At 36.1% G+C, this 11,175-nt stretch overlaps 1 protein-coding gene across 1 annotated transcript in view; it reads left to right on the forward strand.

Annotated features, from left to right (window-relative positions):
• BTBD9 (BTB (POZ) domain containing 9) overlaps window positions 1-8,687 on the forward strand; it is a 117,392-nt gene extending 108,705 nt beyond the window's left edge. Inside the window, exons 11-12 of the mRNA XM_014950696.1 lie at window positions 3,544-3,622; window positions 7,993-8,687. Coding sequence (XP_014806182.1) covers window positions 3,544-3,622; window positions 7,993-8,187 — 274 coding nt within the window. The 3' untranslated portion in view covers window positions 8,188-8,687. The remainder of the gene's footprint in view (window positions 1-3,543; window positions 3,623-7,992) is intronic.
• The last annotated feature ends 2,488 nt before the right edge of the window (window positions 8,688-11,175 follow it).

Genomic DNA, 11,175 nt, shown 5'->3' on the forward strand with positions numbered 1-11,175 from the left:
CAGAGTCAGAGAATAAGAGAGCAAAAGATAATTATCTAAATTATGTTCAGGCTATTATAGAAGACGAATATAGTTAAAATGTAATTAAATATGACAGGCTCACAGGATGCAAGCATGGCTTTGGAATGCTAATCATCAATTACTGCATCTCCGTAGGGGAGTTGGGCAGAACGAGAGAGTTAGAAGTCAGGTGGCTGAGGTGAGATGTGGAGTGTTAAATAAAACACCGTAGGACTGTAACAAGGCTAATTTCTTTTGGAAAATGGAGCTGTGGTATCAGGGGATCTTTGCTAACCAAACAACTTGTAGTGCTGCATTTCAGCTTGAGGACCCTGGTATAAATCTGAGTAGGCTGCTAGTCCCGAGTCTTCTCTTAGAGATGTAAACCTCAGCTTGAGGTAGTGATTATTTCTGTTGTGAAAGTAATGACCAGGACTGCTGCAGGTTGAGCAGGAAATGTAAAATGAAACAACCAGCAAGACAGGTGTGAAAGCAGAAAAAAAGATCAACACTTCTATAATATTTTAAAAAGCTAAACCCTGAAAAATTAATTTGTTACAGTATCACTAATAAGGAGTACAGAGATACAGAATATCTAAAGATAACAATGTCAGTTTGTGGGAAAAGTAAGTTCTGATAGCTTCTTTGTGACCACGTCCTAAGTAAAGAAGGTGAAAGTATTGCCAACAGGTTGAAAGATTTGTTTGCTTGCTTGGCATATGGGGAGTAAAGGTGAAGAGATGGCATCTGTTACACAGAAGTATCAAATCCCAGACCAAAAAACAGGTGCTTCTGATAGCTTTTAGTGCTGCTGTTCCTGGAATTCAATGATTTATGTATGAAATCAATACCAGACCTATGTATAAAGTTTAGAGGAAATTTTTGTACAGAAAATGAAAAATGAAAAAACATTTTGAGGATAGAAAGACAAGCCTTTGTGAGGAAAGTGTAAAGCACATACACATGGCACGACTACACAAATGGCATGACTGAAAAATAATTTGCAAAATAAAATTTTTACAGAGAAATTGAAATTATTACTGTTAGTACCAGAAGAGAAAATGAGTAGTAAAAAGAGAAGAATAAAAAGAAACTGAAGGCTTACCTTTGATATCTTTAATTTAATCAAGGAATACCACTGGACAATTGATGTGGCTTGATACACAGAAGTTTTACTGAATTTGTTGTATCAGCAAAAAGTACAAAAAGAGGGCAGATATACCTTGATAATGTTCTATAAGTAATTTCTCTTCCCATATGGGTATAGTTACCCTGCATAAATTATCTCTTTGCTGCATAATTGTATCTGTACGGGAGAGGTATTGCTTTGTATATATTGATGTTTTCAAATGTACTGTTACAGTCAAAATCAGTGCAACTTTCTAGTGAAGAAGGTTTGCCTCGATTATTTCAAAAGTTACTTTTTTCCAAATCCATTTGGGATGTTTTCTGCTTTGTTTTTTTCTTTTTGCTAAGGAAATAAACCAAGAGACATAATTTTCTCATTATCCCATCAAGTACTAATTCTCTAGTGGCGATATTCTTGAATTTTAATGACTTGAATTTTAATAACTCTTCTACAAATTGTCTATAATCTTGACGTACTTTTTCCAATGGGAAAGGAATAAAATTGACACATACCAAACCAGTAAATATTCTTAGCACTAACTTTATTGAAAACCCTATCTCCCTTCAAATCTCATATCCTGAAGAATCTTTTTTGCTATTTTCTCTCATGTTTTAATATTATTAAAAGGGTAATAGAATCCAATCCTAATAACAGCATTGTAGCAGACAGTAAGGACTTCTAATGCAGTGGGAAGTAGAACAACTTAGGAGCTTCCTGGAGGAGTGGATCTAAATGTGTTGTCAAAAGGATCTTCAGAAGCCTTTTTCTCAACCTCTCTTAATATCTGTCATGCTCCTCAGCTGTATTCTCAAATAGATCTGTTGGCTTCCTTGTCACTTCATGTGACAGACAGTGGCATTTACTGCCATCTTTGGAGAATCTGCACTGAACTCTTGCAGTGTGTATCTGACCAGTGCTCAGAAGTACTCTAAATAAATACAGACCCGTTCATATTCTATTCAATGATCTCTAATAAACCTATTTTCTTGTCACACAACACAACCTGTACCTTAGAGGCTAGGAAGGCGTAGGCTGTTCTTAATAGCTTCTTTAGGATTTTGAACTCTTTTATTTTGAATGGCTTTAGAATATTTTCCCAATCACCAAGTAAGGAAATCTGATTTTTATATCATCACTCTCCTTGCATGAAGTGTGGGCATGTAAATGTGAAAGCATTAACGTAATCCAGACTGCGGTGATACTTTGTAGGAAGTAACATTGCAATCGTCTGATTGTCCCAGCCACTACCTTTGGGACTCTATACATGAAGGTGACAAGTTATGTTTGACCATGGAGAATAACTGACTGGCTGTACTGGAGTAATACGAGAAAGAAACTCAAGGAGAATTTTTCTCCCATTTAGGGAAAAAAAGTGTTTAAATCATAGCAATCTTTCAGATCTTGAGACAGTCAACAAAATGGTCCATTCTCATTTTATATTTTATTCTGAGCTTGAAGAAACAGCCTGAGGTTTAAAATAGGGACATAGCCACCTAATGGCTATAAATAAACTATGCCATTAGATAGATAACTGCTGTACCTCTGAGGCCTGACACAGACCGCACCTTTCTATTATGATGAGTAACTCTAATTACAGCCATTACTTCATGAAGTAGTACCAGTAAACTACTTGAAATTAGGTCTTGATTGGGCTCATAATCTTCTTTAGGCAAATATAACCTGACAGCAGTGATAAAAGTAATAGTCGACTAAATTAAACTCAGAAATGCTGTGTTTGTGACAAAGAGGTTTTCCTACTACAGGAAAATTCAAGTGCCTGACAAATAGTCAGCAACCAAGCTGTTGACACTGCCAGGCTTTGGGGTAGTCTACTGGTGGCACGTGGTGTTTCATTCCAGTTTTGCTTTGGTCCCTTGTTTCTTACATGGACATTTCTGAAGGTATTCTGAACACATTCAGGAAAACTATGCAGTGTTTTTCTACTGTAGTGAGCTAATCGAGTTATACTTAACTACGCTTAATTTCTGAAGCCTCCTGTATACTCTAGTTTTACTAAAAAGTTGATTATTTATCATGAGTAGTCAACAGATGGACGCATTTACTTTTATCTATCTGATCTTGTATTTCTCTAATACAGTCAATGTAAGTCAGGGATTTTAGACTTTGATTCAGGTATTTTTCTATTACCATTTTCTTAACTTTCAGCAATAGTATGTGTATTATTACTGCATACAAATTACAGTAGTATAAGGTATGTATGGAAACACATAAGCAGAGTCAAGGCATTTAAAAATAACAAGGAGTGTTGGAAATTCAGATGATGAAAAGTGTTTCTCTCTTTGCTGTATTACATGATAATAGTATGTACTGTCACTTGGATGGATTCTCTGTATATTTTACTGCAAGTTGTGACAATGTCTAATATTTGTTTGTCTTTCTGGACTTTTTTGTAGATCCTGGCAAACAGTTGCTTTTGATAAACAGCCTGCATCTTTTATCAGAATAGTTGGAACTCACAACACAGCTAATGAGGTAAGGAACTCTTAAGAAAGACTATATTCTTCATGAATTTACAACAGTACAGTTTTTCATGTCTTAAAATGAATTGATAATGCCTTCTAAAATGTACTTCATTTTTTCGCTCTGGCAATCTAGCAAGATAAGAATGAATGCTTTTCTTATTTGAATATTTGTGAACTGTGTTATCGTCTTCCCAGTCTCTAGAGAGTTGGAGAGCTGTTGTCACGGTGGAGGTTTTACAGTTGACTTCAGTGAAACAATTTACAATATGTGAATTTAAGAAAATATGCAAATCTTTGTGAGATTAGGACCTTGTATAGTGAGATGTTAAGAAGCACCAGAAGCTGCTGCTTCTGTGTGGATGCCTACCTGTCTATATCCCATGCGTGTAGCTCACAACAAGGTATTGTACTTTCCCACTTTACAATGAAATTTGGATAGTACTAGTATATTTGTAGTAGTTAGAGTCAGCTCTAACAGTATTAGGAGTCAGGATTTCTGATCATATTTAGCATATGGGGATGATATTTTCTTAGTAGGACATTGGAAGAATTGTCAAATAGTATTGCTAATGTCCAATTTTAGAGCAATTATTGCCAACATATGTACCACCAGATGTCAACATTAGTTCTCAGAAGACAGGTGGAAAGAAGTTGACAAATAAACTGAACCTGGAATATCAATTAATTTATTTTTTTCTGAACACTGTCTCTAGGGGTGTATAGTTCAGTCTTAATTAGTGAGTTCTCAGAAATGCATAGTCAGAAGCTGCCTCCAGGGGTGTTGTACATGCATGAAGAAGACCCTTTCTGTTACCAATTCATATAGACAGCCCTGTTTGATCTCATGCCAGTCTCTGTAAATTCTCAACTCTTTATTATAAAAGAATGCGGCGCATTACGTAAACATGCAAAATCAGCGTATAAGAAACATAACCTCTGACTGTTATTTCTTAAAGGTTACTTTATGCCCTGAAGAATAATGGGCTTTTAAACATAATTCTAATTTCAAATTGGTTGTCATTTGCAAGGAGTTTAATATCCTGTGTAGTTAGTTATATGGAGAACTGCATAACTATAGTGAAGATCAGTATGTGCAGAGGGAGGTTACAGCTGATCATGTAGTGGCCGAGTGGAACTATAAATATGTGCTGCTGTTACAGGTCTTTTCCCTCTTTTGTCTTTATAACCTGTACCCACGCTAATTTTAAAATTTTTTTTGGAACAATTTATTGTAAGAAGGAAAATTATTAGCATGCCTATATTACTAACTGCATTGTTTTGATATATATTAAACAGATGATCTATTACATTTTGTCATAAAGTTTCATTTTCCAAAGACTGCAGCAAGGTGTTTTTCATTTTTTCATATTTCCAATTTAATTAATAACAGTGTAACCAAAGTATTGGTTTGTTCTGTAGTTGGTAGGCTCGGTAGTCTGTTCAGTAAGAACACAAGCAGTTTCTAGAATTAGTTACCTGCAGCTGGTTGTATTTTATGTCAAACCATTTTCATTTTAGACGAAGCATGCTAATGGCAGCATGTTCTCATCAAGGAGTTTTACTGTAACAGGTACAAAAGACCTCCATACTGGTTCTATCAACATATACCTTTGAACTTTGAAAGCACAATGTGCATACTTCCCAAAGTGATGGACTGATTTTTGGAGTTGCAAAAAAATCCCATGATATTTCTCCATTTTGTGAATGTTCAAATCTTTTAAACTCATCTTTTCTTTTGCCATATTTTCCAACTCTTGGAAGACATAATGTTCACAGATTTTTTTCGACCTGCCATTTGAATTTTTTTGGTACATTAGAACATGATAGACATGTAACTTCTTGTTTTCATGAGCTTCCAGATATCCTACCGTTAGAAATTAAAAGATTATTTTTCCTTAGTCCCTGTCATCATTTATTTGTCAGACAGGTCACCTGATACTTTGACCGTCCAAGTTTTATATTGTTATTCCCCTCCAGTATTACTGACCTGGAAGGGGCACCTAGTTGCTAATGTGAAAGCTTTATTTTACAAATTACTGCACCAGTGTATATGTACTTGGCCTTCCTGCTTTGTGTGTTGGACCTTCCTTAAAATATCCTTGTGAAGCATAACATGCCGTTGATCAGAGGATGATGCTGAACTGTCACCGCTGCCTTTTGAGAGAAACACACTCAGGACTGTTTGTTTTAATAACACTATTCTGAAGTATGTCGTTCCAATACCGAATGAAGCAGATGAACTCAATTGTGCTTCCCTCTCCTCTGCTTCTTTCACAAGCTGTAGTCTGTATATGTTAGAGTAGCCAAATAACTGAAAATAATGTCATTTCACAGGGTTGTTAATGCTGAGATGAGCATTAAGAATTTAGTATGAAAGAATCAGTAAAGTTATATGAAAGTGACAGTATAAGAATTGGGTACTTCAGACTTTATAGACTAATATCAGCCAAATTTCAGTGGAAATCATACTATAATTTTAAAAAACATGCATCACTAGATAAAGCAAAACTTTAAATGAGAAACACGATTGGCATGGGATAGAGCAGAAATACGGAATCTTCTGACTGAGACCTCCGTCCCATTCATTAGACTGTGCAGCCTTTCAAGGAAAGCAGCATCTTACAGAGGTGCACTGATGAGATAATGCTCTTTTCTGCAAATCTGGATGCTGATAAGCGCAGCTGGAAAAATGACAATAACTGTTATTTTAAAAACATGGGAGCGCAATGAGTTTAGACGGGACTTCTCACTAAGCGTAGCTGAATGCAAAAATTGGCTTTTCAAGAACTGCAACAGATGGAGAGAATTCATGCCACTGTAGAAATTAGTTCGGCTTTAGAAAAAAACTCACCAGAAAAATACAGAGAAAACCCATTTTGTGCACGTGTGGGTGTAGATCTGTAATCTGTTCATATGTGTATATATAAAGGCATAGCAATACATCTTTATGTGAGTGTGTATGTGTATAGAAATATAAACGTGCATCGCTATGTATCTGTATAAAAATAAAGTGCATGAATTCTTACACTAGAGGCACAAGAAAATATAATGGGGATAAAAAAACCCCAGTGACTGTGAACATTTTTTTTATTCGTTTCATGTATGCTGTCAGAATTTGAATTAACTAGCTACTCCTCAGAAAAGACCTAGGGGCTACTGCAGGCATGTCATTGCAGACATCTGCTCAATATGCACTTGAACAGGGATGGTCAAAAAGAACAATAGGATTTTCGGTTGTATTGAAGAAAGGATAGAAAATATAATATTCTGTAGTCTTGTATGAATATGTAGTATACCCATGTCTTGTTTATGGTATTTGATTTTGTCCACATTAACTTGGAAGGGTCTGGGAAAGGGCAGTTAGGATTATAAGAGGTTACCTTTGTTTGTGTAAAGAGCTTTACAGACATGATAACCCTTCAAGAAGAATGATAGAAGATGGCATAAAAGCATACAAAATTAAGGTAAAATGATAATTTTAAAATTCAGTTTTTAATATTCATGAAGCTTTTGCTATAAAACTACAATGCATGAGAAAATAGCAAATTGTATTTATTTGCTTAGTGTGGGGCAAACCTGTGCAATTCATAGCAATGAGAAATCATGTGGGAAGAAGTTTTGTAACAATATTAAAGAGTTCCTCCCCCTTCTCCCAGGCACTTCAAGAGCAAGTAGAAGTAAGAGTAAGTAAAGTAGAAAATAAATCGGAAAAAATGCTTAAACAGTTTGTTCTCTTACTCTAAGATAAGTCACCTGTACAGTGGTCCCAGATTGTTTGGAACATCAGAAAATGATCACTGTTCGAGTTGGAGTATTTCATCTGATGAAGCAGCAGCCTCCTTGGACACTCTGAGTGCCTTTCTGCATACTCCAGGATATGTCTGTAGAGCTACCATTGTTACTACAGCAGAGGGCAATCTTGAGATAGAATCATATTAGTAACGATTTAAATTTAATTTCTAGCGTGTATGAATATTCAGTCTTTTGAGGAAGTAATTAGATCATAAGATACATTTAAGACAATATAATTATTGTTGTCATCCGATAGCATGTAGAAGATATTTATGATACTTGGCAAAAAAAAAAGAAATCATTTAGAAATATCTCTATCCGCTTTGGAACCATCTTTTTGATTTTTAGTGCCATATGTAAAGGTCAGTATACTTTGAAGGCCTTCTCTTGCTCCACTTATATCACTTTGTAGTGTTTATGGACAGATGGACAGATGTTTTCGACCTCATGGTGAAACATTCCAATTTGACTTAAGTACTTTGACACTGATCTGACCTGCATACTTCCATATAGACTTCATCCTACTTTGATCATGCTTTTGCCAGCATTTAATTGTTTTGCTTTATCTTCATTTTTTGTTTTCTCCAGGTGTTTCACTGTGTGCATTTTGAGTGCCCAGCACAAAACAGTACCCACAAGGATGAGAGTAGTAAGGAAGTGGCAACAACAGAGGTGGGGACTGGTGGACAACAGCTTGTTTCTCGCCCTGTTCGAGCTGCAAGCACTAGTTCCCTGCATTCCCCTCCTGGATCCACCTCGCGTTCACATGCTCACCAACCGTAAAGGAGATTGAAAGGGAGCTTTTGCAGCCCTGCTGACATTACATGAAATTATTCAGAACCTTCTTGTGATGGCACCCTTTCATTCTTTTTCTCTGTGAACAAAGGGGACCACATCTGAAAGCTGGAAATTCTGAAATGGAAAAGGCTTTTCCCAAGGACATGAAGAGACTGCTTCGCTCTCCTCAATTTGTTCAAATCAGGCTGGTCTCTGAGGGGGGAGAAAATAGGTCTTCAATCTTCATCAAGTACCCCATTAACACCCTACCTCTCTAATCTAACCAAGGCAAGGAGAACAGAAGGAAATAAAAGGCAGAGCTACAGTGGAAAACTAGAATGACACAAGCAGAATAGAAGGCATATGAAATAAGTATTTGTTCCCTGAAGGCTTCCGTTAGCAAAGAAAATGTTTATGGAACACATCAGTCCAGAATATATGTTATTTTCAAATTCATTCATATTCCTTTGTAACTAGTAATCTCTTTTCTAAATTGTTTTGACTCTGTATTCCACTTTGTCTCTTATTTTTGGCAGTAGCAAATGCTGTGCATTAGATTCAGGAAGCATCAAACATGTTTACCGGCTGAGATGCAAATTTCCTCATTCATCAGTGGGATGACCAGAAAAGCCTTCATGGTATCAACAAACTAATTAATGGATGCTATATTAATCTTGACCTGAGTTGACTTTTCAAACTACAAAATGGTCATTTCTTATACTTACTTCTTATACTCAAAAAGGAAGGTCCTAATTCAAGCATCCATCTTGAAGAAAAACATATTTTTCACTCTTGAAGAAGATTACTTAAATTTTATCTGTATTTCTAGGAAAACTTGCAACAGATCATCAAAAATGTTTGGTTTAGAAAAGTGGAACTGCATCTGGTTGCTGAGAAGCAGTTATTCAGAATACAAAAAAAGAATTTACAGATACTTTTTTTTCCCCAAGAAAAAAATGTTATACAATCTGGAGCTAAAAATTCAAAGGCTGCATGTGCATAAACTTTTCTCATAATCTTCATAAAATACGATGCTTTTACACTGTATCGTAAAAGATCTGGCTCTTGCTTTACAGTCACAAAATTCATTATCTGTGTCTGTCTGCATTACATTGCTGGCTACTTTGATTATTCTAAGTGTTTTCACACTGATGATGATGCAGTCTCTTATTCTCCAGATCTACATGACTTTTAGGAAGAGCTCCATGTTGGTCTTTCAATATGGGATAAAGTGATTTTGCATTAAGACAAACACTGATGTAATTGGCAAAATTGAGTAGGAGGCTTGTTACTCCTCACAGACTATATTATATTAGAAATGTCAGCTATCCAGTTTTATGAACTTGGAATTTCCTGTCATGACAAATAACCTTGTCAGAAGAAAACAAAGCTAGTGTAGGATAAATGTGGATTTCCTTTGCATAACCGTAGTGATAAAATGAGTTATATCAACGTAGAAAATAGCATGTTAATTTATCACACTATTTAATTTGAAAGAATTTCCCTGTTGGATACTGGTTGTGCTAAAAACAGGAAGAAATATAACAAGTGGTAGCAATGAATCAGTAGAAACTTCGAAGGACAAAAGCTTCCTTTTTCTTGTTTCAAATAAAATTGTTTAGGCTTTATGAATAATATTGTAGTATTTTTCATTGCCAAATTGCAGTTGAGTTCTGACATTTCCATTCAACTCTCTCCCTTCCCACTTCTGTCTTCTGGCTTGTGACTGTCCATCGGTGAAGATGCGTGCCCACTGTGTTCTATGTAGCGTATAATACCTGCCACGGCTGCCTCCTCCGGTCTGGAGTTGTGGGGAAGATACTGCTTGTGCCAGCCAGCACCAAGTCTGGGGTGCTGATTACCTTATGGCTTAACAGCCTTTGGAGCATGGAAGAATTGAGACCAGCTACTGGGGACACAACTCCTCTTTAAGTATTGGTCCAAAAAGTTGGATTTTTTTTTTTTTTCCCTTTGAAAAGTAAAACCAGAAAACTTTTCTATTCTGGTTGTGATCCATGTTGGAACTAGTAAGATGGATGGAGCATGTCTTGCCTTTGGTAGGCCAAGTCCTTCCATGTCAGTGGTGGTAGATATTTGCAGTTTGATCAAACACGTTTTCTTTTCTCAAGCTGTAGATAAGCAAAGGGCATAACTTCCTAGCTGCTAGTCTTTAGTAGTCACCATTGTAGAGAATGTTTAGAAAAAAAATTAAAAGTTTGTGCCAGCTGTTCTGAGTCCAGGCTCACAGAGAAAGAACAGGGTTTTCAGTTTGTAATCTTTGATGTGCACAATTAATATTTATGATACAAATAAGTCTTGTAGACTATACCATACTGCAAATCTTTTTGATCTTGTCCTATGACTCACTGTTGAACAGAAATGTCTATTTCTCATGACACTCGCTCTTTGCCAAGAATCTGAATGAACAGATCTGAGAGATTTCCAAATTGAAAACTATCAGGTCCCATAGATCTTCCAGTTCCCCATCTCCAAAAACCTATCAAAACAAAAAGCCACTTCGTATTGTCCCTTCATACTGATTCTCAGTCACACATCGTGTTTCTTAGACTTTTTAGTTTCTTCTGTTAGAGCTACTCTAAGAACCTGTCACTGAGGTTGGTCCGATGTAATGATAGATCTCCCAGTTAAGACAAGCCTTGCCACAGCTTCACATTTCCTAGTGGGAATCCTTTACCTTTTTATTCAATGAAATAATGTTGAAGTGTTTAAGGGAACTCTGATTGGTCTTCTAACACTACCTGCCAACAAACAGCCCTAATTTCTGTGTTGCCTTGTGTAGGTCTCTATCTTAAACATTGTGTCAGCAACGTATTACTAGTGACAAAGGGAGATAGATCGATTTGTGGTTTGGTGTGAATGTTCTCATTTTTTCTAATTATTGTGTCTGTATTGATTGACTCCCAATTTCAGATGCAGTTCTTGTATATTCTTCTTAATTGTTTTTTCTTTTTTCTTTTTTTTTCTTTTTTTGTT

Source organism: Calidris pugnax, unplaced genomic scaffold, assembly GCF_001431845.1.
Source record: "Calidris pugnax isolate Ruff unplaced genomic scaffold, ASM143184v1 scaffold24, whole genome shotgun sequence".
Classification (NCBI taxonomy): Eukaryota; Metazoa; Chordata; class Aves; order Charadriiformes; family Scolopacidae; genus Calidris; species Calidris pugnax.